At 43.8% G+C, this 26,458-nt stretch overlaps 1 protein-coding gene across 23 annotated transcripts in view; it reads right to left on the minus strand.

Annotated features, from left to right (window-relative positions):
- The window catches only part of PTK2 (protein tyrosine kinase 2), a 1,447,287-nt gene that overhangs the window by 961,107 nt on the left and 459,722 nt on the right, over positions 1-26,458 (minus strand). For all 23 annotated transcript variants that reach the window (XM_029592091.1, XM_029592099.1, XM_029592089.1 and 20 more), the window contains one exon: positions 26,165-26,219. In XM_029592091.1, coding sequence (XP_029447951.1) covers positions 26,165-26,219 — 55 coding nt within the window. The remainder of the gene's footprint in view (positions 1-26,164; positions 26,220-26,458) is intronic.

The raw sequence follows: 26,458 nt of genomic DNA on the forward strand, positions 1-26,458 counted from the left end.
TCTGTTCTAAATGTGTAAGGTATTCTGTTAGCTCAGAGGTGGAGCTTTTGCACTGGCTGTTGCACCAGTGAGCTTATTGGAGTGTGTGGGTGCCAAGAAAAGGTGGGAATGGAAAGAGAGCAGGTTGCAACAGGCTGTGGAAGGGCTGGCAGCAAGCACTTCCACTTTACATAATGTGGTACTCACTGAGTGATAACATGAGAATCAGCACAATAGCAGAATGTGTATGTGTGCATCTTTGTGTCTCAGACAGAGAGTGTGTCAGAGAGTCTGTGTGCATATCAGAGAGACTGTGTGTCTGAGTGAGTGTGTGTGTATCTGTGACAATATGTCTGTCAGAAAATAATCAAAATGGCAATTTTCCTAGAGGAAAAACTGGAAGACTGGGAAAAAAAGGGTGAAGTAGAATAACAGTGGGCCAAACTGAAAAGAACTATTACAAATCTATATGCTAGAAAACTAAACAAAAGTAAGAGGAAAAAAACAATTCGGTTCTCAAAGGAAATGGCTGAAAATTTAAAGCAAAAAACAGCGTTCAAGAAAAATAAAGGATTAAAAAAAAAAAAAAAAAAAAAGGAACATAGGAAAGAACACCTGAGGGAGACAAAGAAAGAAATCAGGAAAGAAAAAGGTCAATCAAAAGGATTGCCAAAGAGGTAAAGCGAGGTGCCAAAACATTTTTCAGATACATCAGAGAAAGAAGGAAGATCTGATGTGGTATAGTGAAATTGAAAGATGACAAGGAACAATGTGTGGAGATGAAGAAATGGAAGAAGTATTAAACAAATATATCAGTTTGGTTCTCACTAAACAAGACCCTGGAGAATGACCATTTCTGATAGACAAAATCATAGACGGGAATTGGGTAGACGAAACTGTTTACAGAACAGAATGAATGAGAAGAGATAGGCAAACAAAGTGGGGCCAGATAAGATACATCCCAGGATACTGAGGAGCTCAAATATATGCTGGCAGTTCCACTAAAATACCTGTTCAATAGATCCCTGAAAACGGACTAGAGAAGAACATAAGAAATTTCCATGCTGGGTCAGACCAAGGGTCTATCAAGCCCAGCATCCTGTTTCCAACACAGGCCAAACCAGGCCAAAGAACCTGGCAAATACCCAAACATTAAGATCATCCCATGCTACTGATGACAGTAATAGCAGAGGCCATTCCCTAAGTGAGCTTGATTAATAGTAGTTAATGGACTTCTCCAAGAACTTCTCCAATCCTTTTTCAAACACAGCTATACTAACTGCATCGTCTGGCAACTGCATCCTATGGCAACCACATCCTCTGGCAACAAATTCCAGAGTTTAATTGTGCGTTGAGTGAAAAAGAACTTTCTCAGATTGATTTTAAATGTGCCACATGCTAACTTCATGGAGTGCCCCCTAGTCTTTCTATTATCCGAAAGAGAAAAAAAACCGATTCCCATCTACCCATTCCAGACCTCTCATAATTTTAAACATCTCTATCATATCCCCCCTCAGCCGTCTCTTCTCCAAGCTGAAAAGTCCTAACCTCTTTAGTCTTTCCTCATAGGGGAGCTGTTCCATTCCCCTTAACATTTTGGTAGCCCTTCTCTGTACCTTCTCCATCGCAATTATCTCTATTTTGAGGTGCAGCAACCAGAATTGTACACAGTATTCAAGGTGCAGTCTCACCATGGAGCGATTATAGAGGCATTATGACATTTTCTGTTTTATTCACCATTCCTTTTCTAATAATTCCCAACATTCTGTTTGCTTTTTTGACTGCCCCAGCACACTGAACCGACGATTTCAATGTGTTATCCACTATGACGCCTAGATCTCTTTCTTGGGTAGTAGCACCTAATATGGAACCTAACATTGTATAACTATGGCATGGGTTATTTTTCCCTATTTGCATCACCTTGCACTTATCCACATTAAATTTAATCTGCCATTTTGATGCCCAAATTTCCAGTCTCACAAGGTCTTCCGGCAATTTATCACAATCTGCTTGTGATTTAACTACTCTGAACAATTTTTAATCATCTGCAAATTTGATTACCTCACTTGTATTTCTTTCCAGATCATTTATAAATATATTCAAAAGCACCGGTCCAAGTACAGATCCCTGAGGCACTCCACTGTTTACCCTTTTCCACTGAGAAAATTGACCATTTAATCCTGTTCTGTTTCCTGTCTTTTAACCAGTTTGTAATCCACGAAAGGACATCACCTCCTATCCCATGACTTTTTAGTTTTCTTAGAAGCCTCTCATGAAGGACATTATCAAATGCCTTCTGAAAATCCAAATACACTACATCTACCGGTTATCCACGTTTATTAACCCCTTCAAAAAAATGAAGCAGATTTGTGAGGCAAGACTTTCCTTGGGTAAATCCATGTAGTAGAAGAGACGACTGCTGGAAACTAAGGGCAGTTAACCTCACATCGGTGGTGTGAAAATTAATGGAGATGCTGCAGAAGGAAAGGATAGTGAATTATCTACAATCTGGTGGGATGCTGGACCCAAGGCAGCATGGATTCACCAGGGGAAGGTTCTTTTGACAAATCTGATTGATTTTTTTGATTTGGTTACTAAAGAACTGGATCAAGAAAGAGCGCTCAATGTGATCTACTTGGATTCCAGCAAAGCTTTTGATATGGTCCCGAGGAGATTTGTGAATAAAATGAGAAGATTAGGAGTGAGTGCCAAGGTGGTGGCATGGATTACAAACTGGTCGATCGATAGGAGACAGCAAATAATGGTAAATGGAACCTACTCTGAAGAGAGCTGTGTTAAGTAAAGTACCAGAGGGATCGGTGTTGGGATGGGTTCTGTTCAATATCTTTGTGAGTGACAACGCGGAAGGGATAGAAGGTAAAGTTTGTCTATTTGTGGATGATACGAAGATCTGCAACAGAGTGGACATGCTTGAAGAAGTAGAGAGAATGAAAAGTAATTTAAGAAAGCTTGAATAGTGGAAGATATGGCAGCTGGGATTTAATAGCAAGAAGTGCAGAGTCATGCATCTGAGAAGCAGTAATCCAAAAGAATGGTTTGTGGTGGGGGGTGAAAGTCTGATGTGCACAGACCAAGAAAGAGATCTTGGGGTGACAGTGTCTAGGGAAATGAAAATGGCAAGCAATGTGACAAGGCGATGGCTAAAGCAAGAAGAATGCTGGACTGCATAGAGAGGAATAACCAGTAAGTAAAAGGAGATAAGAACCTTGTACAGGTCTTTGGTGAGGCCTCACTTGGAGTCCTCTAAATAAGTTCTGGAGACCATATCTGAAAAAGGAGAGAGACAAAATGAAGACTGTCCAGAGAAAGGAAATGAAAATGGTGTGCAGTACGTATCTGAAGAACGATGAGGAAAGGATGAAGGATCTGAATATGCATACCGTGGAAGAAAGGAGGTGCAGGGGAGATTTGATACAGACCTTCAGATATCTAAAAAGGTTGTAATGATGTACAGAATTCAAACCTTTTCCTTTGGAAAGAAAAGATCTAAGGGTCACAAAATGAAATGCCCGAGGGGGATGACTTGGAACCATTGTCGGTAAATATTTCTTCACAGAGGGTGAAAGAGGCCTGAAATACCCTTCCGGAGGAGGTGGTGAAGATTAAAACAGTCAAGAAATTCAAAAGGGCATGGGATAAACACTGTAGATCTCTAAAGGCTAGAGGACAGAAATGAGTTAAGCATGCTGCTACCACTGTTACTGCCCTTAGCAGAAGGCATGGAGAGTACAAGTCTTGACCAATATGCTTTGATTCTTTTAATGCAACTGTAAGATTCCTTCCTGCTTAAACAGCAGGAGGGAAAGAGGAATTGGCTTCAAACAACTGAGGGCCCTGACTTCCATGGTCTGGGATACTGATATGCAGACATAAGGGAAAAAGCACAGGACTGCTTCTACGGCAAAGTCCTAAAGGAAACAAAGAAAGTGTGCATGGGGGTAACTTGCTGGTGTAGTGGTTATTACACTTAATCAATAAGCCTTGATACTTTTGATGCAACCTCAACATTACACTCTGCTTCAATGGCGGGGGTGGGGGGGGGGGGGAGGGAATTGTATTCAGACAGCAACCAACGAGGACCCTGACATTTATGGTCTGGGGGACTGAAAAGCATAGAGGTAACCTACAAAGAGCAGCAGTTGCTAACCTTATCAGAAGGCATGTGATTACTACCCTTAACCAATAATCCTTGACGCTTTTGATGCAACTGCAACATTGCTCTCTGTTTTGACAGAAGGGAGTGGGGGGAGGGGGGGAGAGAAAGTAATTTGGATTCAGAGACAACCAGCACGAGCCATGCCTTTTTTTTTTTTTACACAATCTGATGCGCAGAAGAAAAAACATAGGACTGTTTCAATGCCCAAGTCCATAAGAAAAGCACGACAAGCAGCACTGACTGATACATGGGGAAAACCTGCATGGTGCGGCAGATACTATAATGGGAAGCTTGATGGGCAGACTGGATGGACCATGGGTCTTTTTCTGAGGTCATTTCTGTTTCTATAATCAGTGTATGTGAATGTTTGTGTTTGAGAGAGAGTGTTAGTCTATGTTTGACAGTGTGTGTATGTCTCACATTTTATCTGAGTCTGAGTGTATGTGTGTCAGGGAAAGGTAAAGCATGTTAGAAAATGTGTCTGTGTCAGAGATAAGAGTGCATGTGTCTGCTAGAGGGACAAAGATTATGTGATTGTCTATGTAACAGAGGGTAAGTGTGTGTGTCAGAGTAAAAGTGTTTTTCCTGTCTCAGAAAAGAGTATGTGAGTGTGTGTCAGAGAGAACGGGTGTGTATGCCTATGTCAGGGAGAGAGGGACTGTGTTTGTCTATGTTTGAGAGAGTGTGTGCCTTTGTTAAAAGAGAGAGTGTATGTACCTCTGTGTCACAGAGAAAGTTGGCCTTTCATTTTTTGCGCATGTGTGGGCAGGGTCATTTCTCACCCGCCTGTGAAAGGCATGGTGGCTGTTCGCCTCTGTGAATTCTTATTTTGTAGCTAAACAACGATGGGGAGAGATTACTTACCTGATAATCTCGTTTTCCTTAGTGTAGGCAGATGGACTCATTACAAATGGGTATAGTGTGCTCGTGCTAGCAGTTGGAGACGGATCTGACGTCAGCACGTGGTACATATACCCCTGCAGGAAGTGCAGCAACTCAGTAATCTTCCTTGCAAAAGCTTCATGGATATATGTGTGACTGACCAATTGATTAACCAAACATGATTAACCTGACCGATTGATAGTAGCTGGAGACCGCCAGTGTTCTCAACCGGAAGGCGTCGATACCCGGTAGGGTGGATGCCCTATGTAAGACAAACATGGCTTACCTCGAATTCGTGAAACCCCATGTCTATCGGCAGCCAGGCGGGATGCTGAGTCCATCTGCCTACACTAAGGAAAACGAGATTATCAGGTAAATAATCTCTCCATTTCCTAGCGTGTAGCAGATGGACTCATTACAAATGGGATGTACAAAAGCTACTCCCGGACTGGGTGGGAGGCTGCCCGAGGACCGTTTAGGATTGCCCTTGCAAATGCTGTATCCTCCCTAGCCTGGACATCCAGACGGTAGAATCTGGAGAAGGTATGGAGGGAGGACCACGTTGCCACTTTACATATCTCTGCAGGCGACAGCATCCTAGTTTCTGCCCAGGAGGCCGCTTGGGCTCTGGTAGAGTGAGCCTTGACCCGTAGAGGTGGAGGTTTTCCTGCTTCTACGTAGGCCGCCTTGATAACTTCCTTGATCCAGCGAGCAATAGTTGCCCGTGAGGCCGCTTCTCCTTGCTTCTTCCCACTGTGAAGGAAGAACAGGTGGTCCGTCCTTCGTACTGCTTCCGACATTTCCAGGTATCTGGACAGCAGCCTGCCGATGTCGAGATGGCGCAGTATTCGACATTCTTCCTTCTTCAAGCCTTCCATGGTTGGCATGGATATGGTTTGGTTGAGGTGGAAGTGTGAGACTACTTTGGGTAAGAAGGAAGGAACTGTGCGAAGATGGATAGCCCCTGGAGTGATTCTGAGAAACGGATCGCGGCAGGACAGCGCTTGTAGCTCGGAGATGCGGCGTGCTGAGCATACGGCCAGCAAAAACACCATCTTCAAGGTTAACAAACGGAGGGACAGGCCCCGGAGGGGTCTGAAGGCGGGTCCCAATAGGAATTAAAAGACTAGGTTGAGGTTCCACAGGGGCACTGGCCACTTCAGTGGCGGGCGAATGTGTTGGACTTCTTTCAGGAAACGTGAAACGTCTGGGTGTGTGGCAATGCTGTTGCCGGCACTCCTGGGGCCGTAGCAGGATAGCGCTGCCACCTGAACCTTGATTGAACTGAGGGACAGATCCTTCTGAAGTCCATCTTGCAGGAAATCCAGAATGATAGGGATTTTGGCGGCATGCGGATTGGTGCTGCGAGTTTCGCACCAGGCTTCAAATACTCTCCAGATCCTTATATAAGTTAGTGATGTGGAGAACTTGAGTGCTCGGAGGAGTGTGTCTATTACCGGCCCCGAGTATCCCCTTTTCTTCAGTCTAGCCCTCTCAATGGACAGACCGTAAGAGAGAATTGAGCTGGATTCTCGTGGAGGATGGGACCTTGTCGCAGCAGGTCTCTGTGAGGGGGCAGGGGTAGAGGATCCCCCGCCAGTAGTCTTCTCATGTCTGCGTACCAGGATCTTCTCGGCCAATCCAGGGCCACCAGAAAACTAGGCCTCTGTGCCGCTGAATCTTGTGTATAATGGCACCCAGCGGGGGCCATGGGGGGGAAGGCATATAGCAGGATCCCCGGAGGCCATGGCTGCACCAGGGCGTCGATCCCGAGGGATAGAGGATCCCGCCTGCGACTGAAGTATCTGGGTACTTGAGCTTTGGACCTGTCCGCTAGTAGGTCCATGCCCGGGGTCGCCCACTGATCCACAATCATCTGGAAGGCCGTGGGTGACAGCTGCCATTCCCCCGGGTTTAGGCTTTCTCTGCTGAGGAAGTCTGCCGTGGCGTTGTCCTTCCCGGCAATGTGGACGGCGGAGATGTCCTGGAGATTTGCTTCTGCCCAAGCCATCAGGGGGGCTATTTCTAAGCATACCTGTCGGCTTCTGGTTCCGCCCTGTCGGTTGATGTATGCCACCGTGGTGGCGTTGTCCGACATCACTCTGACTGCTCTGTTTCGGAGTCTGTGGGCAAATCGCAGACAGGCTAACCTGACTGCCCGTGCCTCTAGTCGGTTGATGTTCCACCCCGACTCTTCTCTGTTCCACCGCCCCTGGGCGGTTAGCTCTTCGCAGTGTGCTCCCCAGCCGCTCAGGCTGGCATCTGTAGTGAGCAGGGTCCAGGTTGGGGAGGACATCCTTGACCCCCGGCTCATGTGGCCGGGCTGCAGCCACCACCGTAACTGATACCGTACTCTGGCCGGTAGAGGTAGATGCACGGTGTAGTTCTGTAATCGTGAGCGCCACCGAGATAGGAGGGCACGCTGTAACAGTCTCATATGAGCCAGTGCCCATGGTATCACTTCCAGAGTGGAGGCCATTAGGCCGAGGACCTGTAGGTAATCCCAAGCTGTGGGCCGATTGGTGCTCAGCAGATTCTGCAAGCGATCCCGGAGTTTTGATTTCCTCTTGAAGGTCAGGCTGATCTTGTCTTCCTGGGTGTCGAATCGGACACCTAGGTATTCCAGCGACTGCAAAGGCTGTAGGGAACTCTTGTTTATGTTGACTACCCATCCTAGGCTTTCCAGAAGAGATATAACTCTATTGGTTGCCCGGTGGCTCTCCTCCGGTGACTTTGCCCTGATCAGCCAATCGTCTAGGTAGGGATGGACGAGAATGCCTTCCTTCCTGAGTGCCGCCGCCACCACAACTATTACCTTAGTAAAGGTCCGTGGCGCGGTGGCTAACCCGAAGGGTAGAGCCCGGAACTGAAAGTGCTGATCCAGGACTTTGAAGCGTAAGTAACGCTGGTGATCCCGATGAATTGGGATATGCAAATAAGCCTCTGAGAGATCCAGGGATGTGAGATACTCCCCTGGCTGTATTGCACTTCGGACTGACCGAAGAGTTTCCATGCGAAATCCTGGGACCCTTAAGTGCCGGTTGACTGACTTGAGGTCCAGGACGGGTCTGAAGGTGCCCCCCCTTCTTGGGGACTATGAAATAAATGGAGTAATGCCCAGAATTTATGTCCCATGCAGGCACTGGGATTATGGCTTTTAGGGACAGGAGTCTCTCCAAGGTAGCTGCCAGCGCCGCCCTCTTGAGGGGCGGAAAAGGCGATTCCACAAACTTGTCCGGAGGGAGATGAAGGAAGTCCAGGTAATACCCTTCCCGGACAATGGCGAGGACCCACTGGTCCGAAGTAATCTCGACCCACCTGCGGTAAAATAGGGTTAGCCTGCCCCCTATGGCATCTTCCCCCAGATGGGTCGGCTGATTCTCATTGTGGGGTGGGGCCGGGACCCGACCCCGAGCCGGTTCCCCTCTTGTTGTGCCTGGTCCGAAAGGACTGGTTCCTGGTCTGAGAACGAGGTGCTTGTTAGCGAGACCTGTAAGGATTGTCTAGGAAAGGGAGCTGGGTCCTCCTTGACCTGTCTTCTGGTAGATGGGGTAATGGAGATGCCCCCCTTTTATTAGCCAGTTTCTCGAGGTCGCTGCCAAACAGGAGGGATCCCTTAAAGGGCATTCTCGTGAGGCAAGTCTTTGAGGAGGAGTCGGCCGACCAAATACGTAGCCAGAGGTGTCTTCTGGCTGCCACTGAGGATGATACTCCCTTGGCTGCTGTACGAACTAGGTCGGAGGCAGCGTCAGTGAGGAACGAGAGGGGCTGCTTCCATTTCTTCTCCCGGGGTGTTGTTCCTGGCTTGTGATAAGCAGGAGCGCGTCACCACGGTGCAGCAGGTCACAATTTGTAGGGACATGGCTGCCACCTCAAAGGCTTGTTTCAGAATAGCGTCCATGCGCCGGTCATGTGCATCCTTGAGGGCCGTCCCTCCCTCCACCGGAATGGTGGTGCGCTTCACAATTGCGCTAACTATGGCGCCTACCATCGGGCACGCCTTCAGCTCCTTGGTTGCCGGGTCTAGGGGGTACATGCTAGACAAAGTCCAACCCCCTTTGAAGGAAGCGTCTGGCGCATTCCACTCCAGATCGATTAACTGCTGTGCTGCTTGTAGGAGGGGAAAATGGTGAGCCGTTGGACGCAGGCCCTCTAGCAGGGGGTTCATTCTAGGTTCCCCTGGGGTGCCCTGGCCCGGGATAGCCAGCTCCGACAGGCATTGAGAGACCAGGTCTGGAAGATCCTCCTTAGGAAAGAAGCGTCTCATGGTTCGATATGGTTCTATCCCCGAGGGGAGTTCTCCCTCCTCGGGGGGCTCGCCATCTTCCTCAGAGTAATCCGAGTCCCCATAAGTGGGGATTCCGGGTGGCGGGTGGCCATGCGTAGGTCTTGAGGGTCCCGGGGCAGGGTCATCCGGTATATATGGGTCCGGTTGGGGATCAGACTGCATCTTGACGAAGGCATGAATCCCCTTGAATAATTCCACCTAGGAGAGCAAAGCAGGTTCTAGCCGTAGGGGCACCAGGTCTGTGGGGTTCCCTGGCTGCTCACCGCAGCCTGCTAGGTTCGGGGTGTTCCCTGAGGAACTGGCAGCCAAGCTGGGCTGAGACCGGCCCTGGCCTGGAACTCCCAGGGCCTCCTCACATTGGGCACATAGGGAGTCTGCTTCCTCGCTCTGTGTGGCTCTGAGGTGGCATGCTGAGCAGAGGCCTAGAGCTCTTATGCCTGAGTCTGGAGGTGTCGGCTCTGCGGCCGCATGGGCTCTCTTACGCTCCATTGCGTCTGAGCTCCTATCAATGAGTGCCTATGAGTGTGCGCCTGTCAATGTGTGCCTATGAACGTGCGCCTATCAGCGTGCGCCTATCAGCGTGCGCGTATCTCAAGCAATGGGCGCCCAAATCTTTTCGGGCGCCTAACATACGCGCCCGTCGCCCCACTTAGATCGAGGCGGCGAACCAGGGCTGGCAAGCAGGCAAAATGGCGACCTCCTTGGCGGGCTGCCACGTAGGCAGACCCTGCTAATCCTCGCTCTTCGGACGTAAAGATGTACACCTTACCTGATCTTCGGCGCTTCCCGGCTGCGACCCAGGCGGTCTCCGGCTGCGGGGGGAGAGGGTGATTACTGTCACCGCCGCGCTCGAGGATGTGCACCCGCTGCCTCTAAGCCGCGCCCGAACGTCGTCTCGCTCGGGGGCCAAGTCCTCACCGGGACCGAGGCTGCCTCTATGCCGCGCCCGAGCCCTTCTCACTCGGGGGCTAGGTCCCTGCCACGATCCGGCCACCGGACCGAGGCACTCACCTCCGAGGGACCACGGAAATCACCTCGGGAAACACAACTGGGGGAGGGACCCAAGGGTATCACCGCAGGAGTGCGGGGCTCGTCTTCAGGTAGGATTTCTTCTAAGAATTTAGTCGCTATAATTTGGAAAAACGCTCAGCGAGTGTAAGTTAGCTCCAAACTGCTTTGGAGACGGAAAATTATTGAGTTGCTGCACTTCCTGCGGGGCTTTATGTACCCGTGCTGACGTCAGATCCATCTCCAACTGCTAGCACGAGCACGCTATACCCATTTGTAATGAGTCCATCTGCTACACGCTAGGAAATAGGCTGTTATTCAAAGACCTAGTGCAGAGCCAAAACATGCCAGTGTTTGTGGAACTACAGCAATAGCCAAGGCTTTATTAGTATATTTCAATGTACAAACTAACAGGGTCATTCATCATCTTTGCCATCAACAATCTCCTGACCAACCTTAACCTAGCTCTCAACACCAACAAAACAGAACTCATGATCATTGCTCCCCAAAACAACTCTATCATTCCCCCACCTTCCAACACTCTCCCGCCCAACTTCTCCTTTTCTCAACATGTACGGGACTTAGGCGTCACGCTTGTCACCCAACTCAACCTAAAAAAATTTATTAACTCCATACAAAGATGGCTATTTCAAACTCCACACACTAAAAAAGCTAAAAAACCCTTTTGCACATCAACGACTTCCGCTCAGTACTACAGTCCATCATCCTCTCCAAAAATGATTACGCCAATACCATCCTCCTTGGCCTTCCCAAAAAACAAAATCGCCCCTCTCCAAATTCTTCAAAATCCTGCTTCACGCATTCTAACTGGCACCTGCAAAAAAAGAGCATATTACCCCTATTTTTAAACAACTTCACTGGCTCCCAATCTTCTCTCGCATCCAATTTAAGACACTTTCCCTCATACATAAAACCCTTCACAACCCAAGTATGCTCTGGTTTAACGAAGCCCTTCAGTTCCGCACCACCACTAGACCCACCAGATGAAATTACCAGGCAACACTACACACACCTTCACTACACACACCTTCACCCACCTTCACCGACCTCACCTCTACGAAAGAACGCTCACTATCCATCAAAGGACCAGCAATTTGGAACACCACGCCAATTGACTTGCGCCAAGAACCTTCTCCAAAAAAATTTAAAAAGAAAATTAAAACTTGGCTTTTCAAGCAGGCCTTTACCTGACTCTATGCAACAACCTCTCACATTCCTTTTGGACTGCTTTTTGACCTCTTGAGACATTGCATTGCTGTGCCGTCTATATGGCATTGAACATAAGAACATGCCATACTGGGTCAGAACAAGGTCCATCAAGACCAGCATCCTGTTTCCAACCGTGGCCAATCCAGGCCAGAAGAACCTGACAAGTACCCAAAACTAAGTCTAAGTGAACTAAAAAATTAGTTCACCCTCAAAAATTGAAACAGGACTATTCAAATCAGACCATCTGCAAATTCTTCTAATCTACGCCCCCCCAGGGCCTGCTGGAATCCAATGCATCACCCATACTAGAATTAATAGCAACTCACTTAAATCTGGATCGTCCAACCATAATACTGGGCGATTTTAACTTACATGTCGACGACCCCATTCGCTCTACCAATTGCGAAGCTTTCCTAACCGCCATGTCGGCATTAGGCTTCAAACAAATCATAAACAAACCTACCCATAGAGCAGGCCACACCCTGGACCTTATATTTGTTAACTCAAACATATCACACTCAACGCCACCTACATGCCAACCAGTCCCCTGGTCAGACCATACTTTAATATCTTCTGCCTTTTCGTTGGAACAAACAAGCAAAAAATGCGTCCCACCTCCAGAATTTATATACAGGAAATCCTGCACATCAGAGGAATTACACAATCATCTGGTCCCAGAACTCCCACTAATAGACATCACCTCAGCCAACGCAGCCCTTCACTCTTGGAACAAGATAACAGAAACAGCAGCAAACAAACTCTGTCCACTGGCAACAAAAAAACTCAAACAGAACACTTCCAAAAAACAACCTTGGTTTAACGAAGAACTTCAAAAACGCAAACACACACTCAGACAGAAGGAAAGCAAATGGCGGAAATCACCAACACCAACCTCCCTCTCCGCTTACAAACTCGCTCTACACCAATACAAAAACGCCACATTAAAAACTAAAAGGGACTTCTTTGCACAGAAGATCCACCACATTATTTTCGATTCCAAAGCCCTATTTGCTTATGTATCTAACTTAACACAAACCATTACTCCTGACATCCCAGCAAACCTAGCACAAGAAAAAGCTGAGGAACTGGCCCTCTACTTTAGCAATAAAATCTCCAACCTGATAACACAGCTGAGACCCAATACTTCAGATCCATCAAACCTATACTTACATCACAACAAAGACACTTCTCTACAATCCTTCGAACTATTCTCAATATCAGAGATACTCGCTGCATTGAAGAAAATGAAACCCTCATCACACCCATCAGACTACATCCCATCCAAACTTCTCCTGCTAATACCAGACACCATCTCTACCGCTCTGACAGACATCATTAACTGTTCACTAGCACAAGGAATCTATCCTGACGACCTGAAAATTGCATCCATCAAACCGCTCTTAAAAAAACCCAACTTAAACTCCAATGATCCCACCAATTTCCGTCCTATATCAAATCTCCCGTTCATAGCCAAGGTAATGGAAAAATTGGTTAACTCCAGACTATCAGACTACCTCGAAGAACATAAAATTCTGTTCCCGACCCAATATGGTTTCAGGAAATCCTTAAGTACAGAATCACTACTAATCTCCCTGACTGACTACCTTATCATGGGCCTGGATAAAGGTCAAGCATACTTGCTAATCCTCCTGGACCTCTCAGCTGCCTTTGATACGGTTAACCACTCCATCTTACTAATTCAACTAGCAAATATTGGAATAACAGGAACAGCTCTATCATGGTTCAAATCGTACTTAGGAAACAGAAAATACAAAGTTAAACTACACAACAAAGAATCTCAGCACTACGCTTCCTCTTCAGGAGTTCCGCAGGGCTCCTCCCTCTCACCAACGCTCTTTAATATCTACCTGCTCCCTCTTTGCCAACTTCTAAACAAATTAAACCTTAAACACTATCTATATGCAGATGACGTCCAGATAGTCATCCCCAAAGAATCCTATACTAAAACTCTTGAATTCTGGGAATCTTGTCTTCAAAAAATTGATGGACTCCTCTCCAACCTAAATCTAATACTAAACTCTTCAAAAAGCGAACTCCTCCTAATTTCCACCGAAAACAGTAATACAGACACAAATCCTCCACCGAATTTACAAACCCCACAAGTAAGAAACCTAGGAGCTATCTTTGATAATAAGCTAAACCTTAAATCATTCATAAATCAAACCACTAAGGACTGTTTCTATAAACTCCAAGTCTTAAAAAGAATAAGACCACTGTTTCACTTTCAAGACTATAGATCAATTCTTCAATCAATAATATTCGCGAAACTAGATTACTGCAACTCCTTACTATTAGGTCTTCCCTCTTCTCACACTAAACCCCTTCAGATGGTTCAAAACACGGCTGCAAGAATATTAACAAACTCCCGGAGAAGAGATCACATATCACCAATTCTCAAAGACTTACATTGGCTGCCAATTCACTACAGAATTATTTATAAGTCCATTACCATTATTTACAAAACCATACATCAACACTCTCAGCTCAACCTTCAAATTCCTCTCAAAATATTTACTTCAAATAGACCAATCAGAGAGTCCTACAAAGAATCCTTACAAATACCACATTCCAAAACTATGCGACACATAACAGCCAGAGACAGGGCTTTCTCCACCGCAGGACCATCACTGTGGAACTCCATCCCACCAGATTTGCGACAGGAACCCTGCCTCCCCACTTTCAGGAAAAGACTCAAAACATGGCTTTTTATGAAAGCATTTCCTGACCTAAACTGAACCTTAATCAGTCTTTGACTAATCACTCTGACTTTACCTTAACATAGAAATTAACTCCACAGCATTAGGGCAATTCGTTATTACCTCAAATGCATTGATATGCATATATGTATCATATGTATCTAGTTAAAAACCCCAGCTTCTTTTCTCTGTTCCAAGTTATTACTACCCTGTTTTATTGTAACTGCAACCCTTAACTTTCACTTGTATATTGTTACTTTACTACTACCTTTTTTAATTTTTGTTATTTATTGTTATTTATGACCTCTTGTTACCTCTTCACTTGTTAATTGTAAACCGACATGATGCGATACTCATCGCGAATGCCGGTATAGAAAAACTTAAAATAAAAAATATAAGTCTATTCCATGTTACTGTTGCTAGTAATAGCAGTGGCCATTTTCTAAGTCAACTTAATTAATAGCAGGTAATGGACTTCTTCGCCAAGAACTTATCCAATTGTTTTTTGAACACAGCTACACTAACTGCCATTTTGATGCCCAAATTTCCAGTCTCACAAGGTCTTCCTGCAATTTATCACAATCTGCTTGTGATTTAACTACTCTGAACAATTTTGTATCATCTGCAAATTTGATTACCTCACTGTTCATATTTCTTTCCAGATCATTTATAAATATATTGAAAAGTCAGGGTCCCAATACAGATCCCTGAGGCACTCCACTGCCCACTCCCTTCCACTGAGAAAACTGTCCATTTAATCCTACTGTTGCCTGTCTTTTAGCCAGTTTGTAATCCACGAAAAGACATAGTCACCTATCCCATGACTTTTTACTTTTCTTAGAAGCCTCTCATGAGAAACTTTGTCAAACGCCTTCTGAAAATCCAAGTATACTACATCTACAAGTTCACCTTGCTTACCGCCCCCTGCCGCTGCCTAGAAGAAGACCAAGAGGCCTTACCTTTTTTTAATCTCTCCCGTATCTGTTATTTTTGCTCTTTTTTTTTTTTTTCTCAAACGCTGCATCCTGCTGCCGGGCCCAGAAGCAGGCCCTGGGCCCCTCCCCTTCCGCTGACGCCGCCGACGTCCTCGATGTCGGGGATGCCCGAGGAGGAGGATAAAAGGACCGCCCCGAGGCCGGAGGCAAGATGTGCTTTCCGCCCTCTGTCGCTGCCTAGAAGAAGACCAAGAGGCCTTACCTTTTTTTAATCTCTCCCTCTCTCTCCCACATCTGTTTTTTTGCTCTTTTTTTTTTTTTCTTTTTCCAGACACTGCATCCTGCTGCCGGTCCCGGAAGCAGGCCCTGGGCCCCTCCCCTTCCACTGATGCCACCGACGTCCTCGACATCGGGGACGCCAGAGGGGGAGGATAAAAGGACTGCCTCAAGACCGGAGGCGTCGCACGCCGAAGGGACGCAACAAAGGGGCATGCCCCTTTGTACGCCCCTTTGTATGCCACTGAGAAACCTGGGGACAGAAGACGGGCAGATAAACCCAGAGGGACAAACATGGATAGAGACTGTGAAAGAGATGAACCGGATATACACACAATCATGACCTGCCTAAACAAAGGTAAATATGGAGATAACTACATAAAGACACATAGGAGCAGACACATAAACAAGAAAAAACCAAAACACACAAAACATAGCAACCTCATAAGAATAAAAAGGACCAAAATCACAACCAATCCTCTATCAAACAACTTATTAATGCTAACCTTCCTGTTAGTTCATGCACAATCCATCATTTAAAAATTCCCAATCGTTACAGATTTACTCTATGACACAAAACCAAACTTCATTGCAATCACTGAATCTTGGTTAAAACAGACAGACACAGTCTTAAAAAATCAAATTGCACACAAGAACTATGATGTTTTTTCAATCTCCAGATTAAACAAAAGAGGAGGGGGACTAATGCTAATAATTGAAAAAAAATTCAAATGTAAACTAATACCAACACCACCAAGAAACCATGAAATTGCCCTCTTTGATATGATGAACCTACAAATTTGCCTAATATACTGTCCACCGAGCTTATTTGAACTAAATATATCCCCTCTAATTGAATTCTTAACAACACATGTAAATACTGCAAAACCCAACATTATAATAGGAGACCTCAACCTTCACATAGATACAAAACCTCTAAAATGTGCCAAACATTGCTAGATTTTATGACAGCACTAGGATTCACTCTAATTACTGACAAGCCCACGCACAGAGCTGGACACTCTCTTGATTTATCATTTATTAACCACAACCACCTAGAACACATCAAAACCGATTACACACCTATCCCTTGGTCAGATCACTTCCTCATACAATCCTCAATTAAATACATTGAACCCCAAACACATGAAAAAAAAAAAGACCCCATTAAATTTAAATACCGCCCACTGTATGACTTAGATAATCTAACAAAATTAGACTTCACCAACTGCTGCTCTGCTACCACAGCATGGATGCAAATAACAAGAAAATTAGCTGAGGAAATAAACCCAATCAAATATATCAATATCAGGGATACCAAACAAACAAACCCATAGCATAATGAAAAGATAAAGGAAGTCAAGAGACAACTAAGGAAAAAAGAAAAAGAATGGAGAAAAAATAAAACTACTGAAAACCTAACAAAATATAGAAAACACCTAGCATACTATAAACAAATAATTCTTAATACAAAGAAACAGTTCTATAACTTTAAAATAGAAAAATATGCAAACAACCCAAGAACCTTATTTACCATAGTAAGAAACCTCACCAATGACATATTTTTTGGGTACTTGCCAGGTTCTTATGGCCTGGATTGGCCACTGTTGGAAACAGGATGCTGGGCTTGATGGACCCTTGGTCTGACCCAGTATGGCATTTTCTTATGTTCTTATGTTCTTATGAATCTACACAAAACCTTCCAGAAAATAGATGCAATGATATTGCAATTTTTTTAATGATAAAATTAAGAACCTAAAAACAAAGATTCCAAATACAGCAAAACAAGTAATTAGAATGAAAGAAAGAGATGCTATTCAATGGTCAACTTTCAATGAGGTATCAGAAATGGAAATCGAGACTATGCTTAAAAAACTTAATCCCGCTCCCCATGCGCATGACACAATAACAACCGTAGACATAAAAAAAAAGTAGCTAACACTGTATCTCAGACACTGACATAGATGTTAATCTATCCTTAGAGGAAGGATCCATGCCAGACGCACTAAAAGGAGCTATCGTAAAACCAATTTTAAAAAAGAAACAGTGACCCACTGAACCTGAGTAACTACAGACCAGTATCGAACCTACCCTTAATTGCAAAATTAATAGAAAAAAACTATACAAAAGCAACTAGAACACCTAGATAACAATTACATCCTATATCCTTCACAACATGGCTTTCGAAACACTATAGCACAGAGACACTTCTGCTGGCACTGACAGATAACATTATGAGGGGATTCGATAACGGTAAACATTACATTCTAGTGATGCTTGACCTTTCAGCAGCCTTTGACACTGTAAATCATGACATACTTCTGAATAGACTAGAAGAAATAGGTTTAAACAACCAATCAAGTGGTTTAGATCATATCTCAGTAACAGATATTTTCAAGTACAAATTTAAAGACGCTATATCAGAGAAAATAAACCTTCAAACGGGAGTATCAATCTGCCCTTTCTGCCACACTTTTCAACATATGCCTGTTACCACTATGCCACCTGCTAGCTGGTCTGGGAAACGCTGATGATATTCAATTAATTTTACCCATTGATGATACTATTGAGAAAACATTAAACATAGCCAATATGTATCTAGATATCAAACAGCTACTAAACCAAATGGAATTAGTAATTAATATAGAGAAGACAGAATTCCTACACTTAAAACGAAAAAATATGGAAATCAAACAAAGCCCAATCACACTCAAAAATTACTAGCAGAGAAAGTACGGAATCTAGGAGTAATAATTGACACAGAACTAAGCTTAAAACAACATATATCTCTAAAAATAAAGGAAGGAGATGCTAAACTCATGGTCCTCAGAAGACTTAAACCACTCCTAACTACTGCTAACTTTCGATCAGTACTACAAGCGTTGATATTTGCAAGCACTGATTATTGTAATGCACTTCTACTAGGTCTACCATACACCTCACTAAGACCACTGCTGGTTTTGCAAAACACAGCTGCAAGAGTTTTAACTTGCAAAAGTAAAAGAGAACACATCACGGAAACAGTGGCAGAACTACACTGGCTTCCCATTGAACAAAGAATTCAATACAAAACACTGTGCACCATACATAAGTTAATACATAACGAAAACGCAGACTGGTTAAATACAGCCCTTCAAGTACACGTCCCTAACAGAAACCTAAGGTCAGCAAACAAAGCACTCCTGACTATTCCATCAGTCAAAACAGCAAGACTAACACAAGTAAGAGAGAGGGTGCTATCATTGGAAGGACCCATACTATGGAACTCCATGCCCTTGGATTTAAGATTACAAAGAGACAGCAAAAACTTTAGAAAAAGTTTAAAAACCTGGCTCTTTAAATAAGCTTTTCAAAAAGAGAATAGAAGCCAGTGATGGGCAAAGCATGAACAATTAAACAACCACACACACTGCAGAATTCACTAAGGGGCGGATTTTAAAAGGCCCGCGCGCCGACGCACCTATTTTGCATAGGCCGCCGGCGTGCGTAAAGCCCCAGGACGCGCATAAGTCCCAGGGCTTTCGAAAACGGGCGGGAGAAGGCGTGTCCAGGGGCATTTCGGGGGCGGGCCGGGGGGGGGCGTGGTCGAGGCCTCCGGACCAGCCCCCGGGACCGGAGGACAGAGCGGGGCTGCCAGCCGGCGTGCGCAAAGTTACGCCTGCTGAAAGCAGGCGTAACTTTGCCGACAAAGGTGGGGGGGGGGGGGGGGGGTTAGGTAGGGGAAGGGAGGGGAAGGGCGAAGGAAAGTTCCCTCCGAGGCCGCTCCGAAATCGGAGCGGCCTCGGAGGGAACAGGCAGCGCGCGCTGGGCTCTGCGCACGGAGGTTGCACAAATGTGCACCCCCTTGTGCGCACCGATCCTGGATTTTAGAAGATACGCGCGTATCTTATAAAATCCAGCGTACTTTTTAAAGATCTACCCCTAAGTGTGTAGTTTTTAATAGATAGCGCAGCATCACTAAAGGACAAGTTACAATTATAAAGTTAGTTCTGTACTTAAAACTGAGATAGAGAGACATGGACATGATTCATCACATTTAACAATGAACACTGATCACAAACTATGTTACCGAACCTTATGGCACCTACGTAAACGGACAAATTGTAGTATCATTACTTTTTATGTGCCTTAATGTAAACCGTTGTGACGGTCCCCACCAAACGACGGTATAGAAAAGATTTAAAATAAATAAATAAATAGATAGATAAAAAAGTGAAGTAAATTTGTAAGGCAAGACATGCCTTGGGTACAGCCATGCTGAGTTTGTTCCATTAAACCATGTCTTTCTATATGTTCTGTGATTTTGATGTTTAGAACACTTTCCACTATTTTTCCTGGCACTGAAGTCAGGCTAACCGGTCTGTAGTTTCCTGGATCGCATCTGGAGCCCTTTTTAAATATTGGGGTTACATTTGCTATCCTCCAGTCTTCAGGTACAATGGATGATTTTAATGATAGGTTACAAATTTTTACTAATAGGTCTGAAATTTCATTTTTTAGTTCTTTAGAACTCTGGGGTGTATACCATCTAGTCCAGGTGATTTACTACTCTTCAGTTTGTCAATCAGGTCTACCACATCTTCTAGGTTCACCATGATTTGCTTCAGTCCATCTGAATCATTACCCATGAAAACCTTCTCCATTACGGGTACTTCCCAAACATCCTCTTCAGTAAACACCGAAGCAAAGAAATAATTTAATCTTTCCGCGATGGCCTTATCTTCTCTAAGTGCCCCTTTAACCCCTCGATCACAGGCTTTCTGCTTCAGATATATTTTAAAAAGTTTTTACTGTAAGTTTTTGCCTCTACAGCCAACTTCTTTTCAAATTCTCTCTTAGCCTGTCTTATCAATGTCCTTCATTTAACTTGCCAACGTTTATGCTTTATTCTATTTTCTTCTGTTGGATCTCGTGGCTGAATCAGCTCATAGAACAAGGTTCACCTTTCATTTTTATTTTTTTTTAATATTTTTATTAAGGAATAAAATCTGGCAAAAGAAACATAATGAAAATACAAATTCAAAATTCCAACTCCCCCCTCCCTTTTTCTCCCATCCACTTGCACAAATGACAGAGTAAATATAAACATCTGATGCCCACTAGAGTCGGTGACAGAAGTGCTTGTAATCTGACATCCCAAAGATCAAAGACCCTTTAGAGAAAGGACCCAGTGTATAAACTGTCTCAGGAACTAGGCGAGACCCACAATATTCAGAAATTAGTTATTCAGTCACAATGAAAGGGGAAATTGTAATTGCAATGCTTCAGGCAAATACCATACAAAAGAATTCCATGTTTCCTTAAAAAGCAGTTTTATGTGCTTCGATGATTTTCAGTAACTTGTCCAGTATTCCATCTGTTACAATTCTGTCATGTGTATCTTTCCAGCCAGTTCTCCTTCATATCCCAAAATACAAGAGACCAAACCATACAACAGTTTCCTGTTGCCACAAACATAATCTTTCCTTATACCTTCCTTGAAACTCTGAATGTGAGGATACTCCATAGGCAGTGAAGAAGTGTAGCCTTCAACACCCCACATTTCAGGCAAGCACTGGTTTGAATTAAGTCTATTTAAATGGCATGCAGTGGGGCAATAATAGATCTGTGGAAAATGCTCAATTGAAGTCCACAAAGATTTACATTTAACTTCACTGTGTAGATCAAGGTGTGGCAATCTCTTATCATCCAAGTCTATTCCTAGGTCTTTTTGCCACACATTAGCTAAAGCTTTAAATATTCCACTCTTAGTTGTAAAAATCTATATAATTGAGATAGTGATCCTTTGTGTGATCCAAATATTTTGACCAAAGCATCGAAGGAAGGACTGGATAATAGAGCTGTGGTCTGCAACCCATTTTTTTTTTTAATTTGCTCATATCTGTCCATATAAAAGGAAATAATCCTTTGTTGAACCCTAAATGTTTTGACAAACAGAGGAATATAAAGTATCATTGCTTCTAAGAATTTCCCCATATACCACTGTGGCAACATTTTTAGTATTTGTCTCTTAGGTAGCATTATATTAGATGGAAATTTAGGAATATAAGTAATGGGAAAAAATGTGAGATCGAGACAGATGCTGCCATATTTTTCCTAATAGAAACATAGAAACACAGAAATAACAGCAGAAAAAGACCAAACGGCCCATTCAGTCTGCCCAGCAAGCTCCCACACTTATTTTCCCATAATTAGCTGTTTCACCGACCACCAAGTTCAGGGCCCTTGTTGGTAACAGTTTGGTTCAAATTTCCTGCCACCCCATGCCATTGATGCAGAGAGTAATGTTGGAGTTGCATCAAAGGTGAAGCATAAGGTTTAATGGTTAAGGGTAGTAACCGCCGCATGAAGCAAGTTACCCCGATGCTTATTTACCCAGACCGCACAGATCAATGCCTTGTTGGATGTTGTCTGAATGTAAATCCTCTTTTCCACATTTCCTCCTGCCGTTGAAGCAGAGAGCAACACAGTATGGGCCGTATTTTAAAAGGGTTACGCGCATAAGTTATGCACGTAACCCTTTTAAAAGCCCCCCTGAACGCGCCAAGCCTATTTTGCATAGGCTCGGCGGCGCGCACAAGCCCTGGGACGCCCGTAAGTCCCGAGACTTCGCAAGGGGGACGTGTCAGGGGTGTGCCGGGTGGGCGGCGCGGGAGGCGTGTCGGGGCGTGATGCCGGCCGGGGGGCGTAGTCGAGGCCTCCGGACCAGCCCCTGGGTCGGGTGATGGCGCGCCAGCAGCCTGCTGGCGCGCGCAAAGTTACGTCTGCCTCCAGCCGGCGTAACTTTGCCAACAAAGGTAGGGGGAAGGGTTACATAAGGCCAGGGGGGGGGTGTTAGGTAGGGAAAGGGAGGGGAGGGGAAGATGCGAGGGGATAGAAGGAAAGTTCCCTCCGAGGCCGCTCCAATTTCGGAGCGGCCTTGGAGGGAACGGGCAGCGCGCACAGGGCTCGGCGCGCGCAAGTTGCACAAATGTACACCCCCATGTGTGCGCCGACCCCGGATTTTATAAGATGCGCGCGGCTACGCACGTATCTTATAAAATCCGGCGTAAGTAGATTTAGAAAATCTACCCCTATATGCATTCAAAGTGAAATATCAGGCTTAAATGGTTTAGGGTAGTAACCGCCGCAATAAGCAAGCTACCCCCACACATTTGTTTACCCAGACTGTGCAGTTCAGTCCTTGTTGGTTGTTGTCTGAATGCAAATCCTCTTTTCCACATTTCCCCTTGCCGTTGAAGCAGAGAGCAATGTTGGAGTTGCATTAACCATGTAAAGGCTGACTGAGTAAGGGTAGTAATCACCAGGTAGTGGCCATCACCATTCCAGCAAGCCACCCCCCATGGCTCTTCTCTTCATTCCCATCCTCTAGCCTTTATGGATCCACAGTGTTTATTCCCTTGCCCCTTTGAAATCCTTCACAGTTTTGGTCTTCACCACTTCCTCCGGAAGGGCATTCCAGGCATCCACCATTCTCTCCGTGAAGAAATACTTCCTGACATTGGTTCTGAGTCTTCCTCCCTGGAGTTTCAAATCGTGACTCCCTAGTTCTACTGATTTTTTTTCCAATGGAAAAGGTTTGACGACCATGGATCATTAAAACCTTTCAAGTATCTGAAAGTCTGTATCATATCACCCTGCTCGTCCTCTCCTCCAATGTATACATATTTAGGTTCTTCAAGCTCTCCTCATAAATCATTTTATCAAGACCATCCACCTTTTTGGTCGCCCTTCCCTGGACCACCTCCATCCTGTCTCTGTCCCTTTGGAGATACGGTCTCCAAAACTGAACACAGTACTCCAGGGTGAGGCCTCACCAAGGACCTGTACAAGGGGGATCATTATTTCCTCTCTCTTACTAGACATTTCTCTCTCTATGCAACCCAGCATTCTTCTGGCTTTAGCTATCACCTTGTCACATTGTTTCGCCGACTTCAGATCTTTAGTCACTATCACCCCAAGGTCTCAAAGTCTGTATCATATCACCTCTGCTCCTCCTATCATCCCATCAACCCCCATCAAATACAGTTCTTTCGGATTTCCACACCCCATATGCATGACTCTGCACTTCTTGGCATTGAATCTCAGCTGCTATATCTTCGACCACTCTTCCAGCTTCCTTAAATACAGTCTCATTCTCTCCACTCCTTCCGGCGTGTCCACTCTGTTGCAGATCTTAGTATCATCTGCAAAAAGACAAACCTTATCTTCTATCCCGTCCGCAATGTCGCTCACAAAGATATTGAACAGGACCAGTCCAAACACCGAATCTTGCGGCACTCCACTTAACACAGCTCTCTCTTCAGAGTAAGTTCCATTTACCATCACACATTGTCTTCTGTCAGTCAACCAGTTTGCAATTCAGGCCACCACCTCGGCACTCACTCCCTAAGCTTCTCATTTTATTCACAAGCCTCCTGTGCGGGACCGTATCAAAAGCATTGCTGAAATCCAAGTAGATGTCATCGAGCGCTCTTCCTTGATCCAATTCCCTAGTCACCTAATCAAAAAAGTCAATCAGATTTGTCTGACAGGACCTTCCTCTGGTGAATCCATGCTGCCTCTGGTACAGCAATTCTTCTGACTGTAGATAGTTCACTATTCTTTCTTTCAGCAGCGACTCCATTACTTTTCCCCACCACAGAGGTGAGGCTAACCAGCCTATAGTTTCCAGCTATGATTTGGTGACATCTCCCTCTCAAATATAATTCTATGGTTTATTACAGAGAATTTGTCAACTGTCTTCCTTTAACAGCTTGTTAAATTACTCTCCCCTGTTATGTTCTCAAAGTTCCACACCCTGTTACAATGTCACCCACTTATCTCGTTTCCATGTAAACCAATGTGATAACACTTGTTGAATGTCGATTTATAAAAGCAAATAAATAAATAAATAAATGTCCTTTGTCTAATTGTCTTCCTTTAGATGAAGACCATTGTCTAGCTTTGCACTATGAAAAACGAATTGAATTCTTGCCAAACATTTTGACAAACATGTGTCTCTTCATTTCTAATAATTTGTAGCTTTTAATTTTTAATTACAGGTTTATAGGATATTTCAAAGTTTCACATTTCTTAGATTACCCAGGCAATTTAATCCCTTATTGACCAAGAGCTGGAAAGAATATTGTCCTGTCACTGAACCCTTCCATGCCTTTTGCTGTCTAGCAGAATTTTCCACTCTAGTGAGCTCCTCCAATGGAGCCTGGGTTTTTCCTTTGTAAAAGGTTCAAAATTCCCTAGCCCCTTTGGGACTTAATTGCAGGAATGTCTCTCACACTCAAACAGTCCCGGTGCTTAGAGACTGTTTCACAAAAGTTGGACTCAGTTGCAAGATAGCAGGTACTCCAGGAACATACTTCTATTCAGATTTTGAGTGATGATATTAATAGCTTGCAGGCTTCTAATGCTGAAATTATTTGGGAGCATATGTCTTCCTTGAGAAGGCTAGAATATATGGAAAATTTTCTGAGGAATTTGAATCTGCAATTCTTGAACTTTCCTAGGCGAGTTACCATTGATTACATTTAAGAGATATATGTTTGAAGCTGTTAAAATCTCTTCTGATACTATTCCGGCTATAAAGAAGATTTTATTGCTTCCTCTGAGTTCTACTCAGTTTTGTCCTCCTAACACAGTGGTGGATTTTTTCTTTTTTAACTTATCTGAATATTTTGCTTGTGTCCTTTTCTGAGCAGGATCTAAATCTTGTTATGAAATTTTATTTTAAGAGTTTGTTTCCTTTCTTGGGGGCATGGTCCAAATTTATCCAGACATAGCCAGAGTTATTCAATTATGTCACAAAGCTTTCCTGGAGATGCATCCTGAAGTCATCACTTTAGGTGCAAGTTTTTTGCTACAATATCCTTGCAAATAAATAATTAAGCTACCTGATAATACATAATTTTTTTACTCAAGAACAGTTGCAGGAGTTTTTGAATGCTAGAGCAACAGTTCCTGCAACTAGTTTATAGACCATGTGTGTGTGTTATATTATAATGTGTATGGGATAACTCAAGCAGCATTTCTGCACTTATATGTTCTTACTGTTCTCTTTTTCCTCCCCCGCCCTTTTTTTTCCTATGATAAATGAAAGATTGTTTCTTTTTATTTGTATTAAGAAATTTCTTTAATATTGTCTCAATTTCTATTGCAAAGTTTATCTTCGTTACTATTTGAAAAGACTAATAAAAAGTTTTTAAAAAATTCCCTAGCCCCAACAAATAGGACTTTTCTCCTGGGTTACAATTCTGGATCAATTGTCAACTCAATTTGGTAGATTAAAATTCTTATGACAGACATGGAAATTAACAGCAGTTTTAAAAAAGAAAAGTATTTTGTTTTGCGTTATTCTTTCTTGGGCTCTACTTTGCCTATTTTTAGAAAGAAAAGGGTACCCAATTTAAAGAGATATAAAATGTAATCTTCTCTTGCACCATGTTGACCATGTTGTCAAAGTCAGGACACCATTTTGCTTACTTGATACTTTCTCACAGAAAATTAACTAGATAGTTTGCGAGTGGCCAATTTTTTTTTTTTTTTTTTTTTTTTTTTTTTAAGAAAGAACAACTAAATGCCAGCATCATCTTGAAAACACTTTGTAAATAAATAATTTAATGACATTATTATTGGTAAATGACAGATATCTCACAGGTAAGTATAACACAATTACCTTGACAGAATCTAATAAACTCTTCGGAAAAAATCGTTTTAATCCCACATCTTTCCTGAAAGGCATAAGAACATGAATTCATTATTTTATTTCAGCAACTCTAAAGTTAGTTTTGCAGTTACATCAACACATGTATTTTATTTCAAAACATGCTTCAACATTCATTTCATAACAATGTACATTTTAAAAGTACAACAGAATAATAAAAAATTGAACGATTCTGACTAGTTAAAAAAAAAAATCTTTATACTAGATTTAAAAAATGCTATGTGTCTAGTAGGGGAGACAGCAAAA

Source organism: Rhinatrema bivittatum, chromosome 2 (genome assembly GCF_901001135.1).
Source record: "Rhinatrema bivittatum chromosome 2, aRhiBiv1.1, whole genome shotgun sequence".
NCBI classification, from domain to species: domain Eukaryota; kingdom Metazoa; phylum Chordata; class Amphibia; order Gymnophiona; family Rhinatrematidae; genus Rhinatrema; species Rhinatrema bivittatum.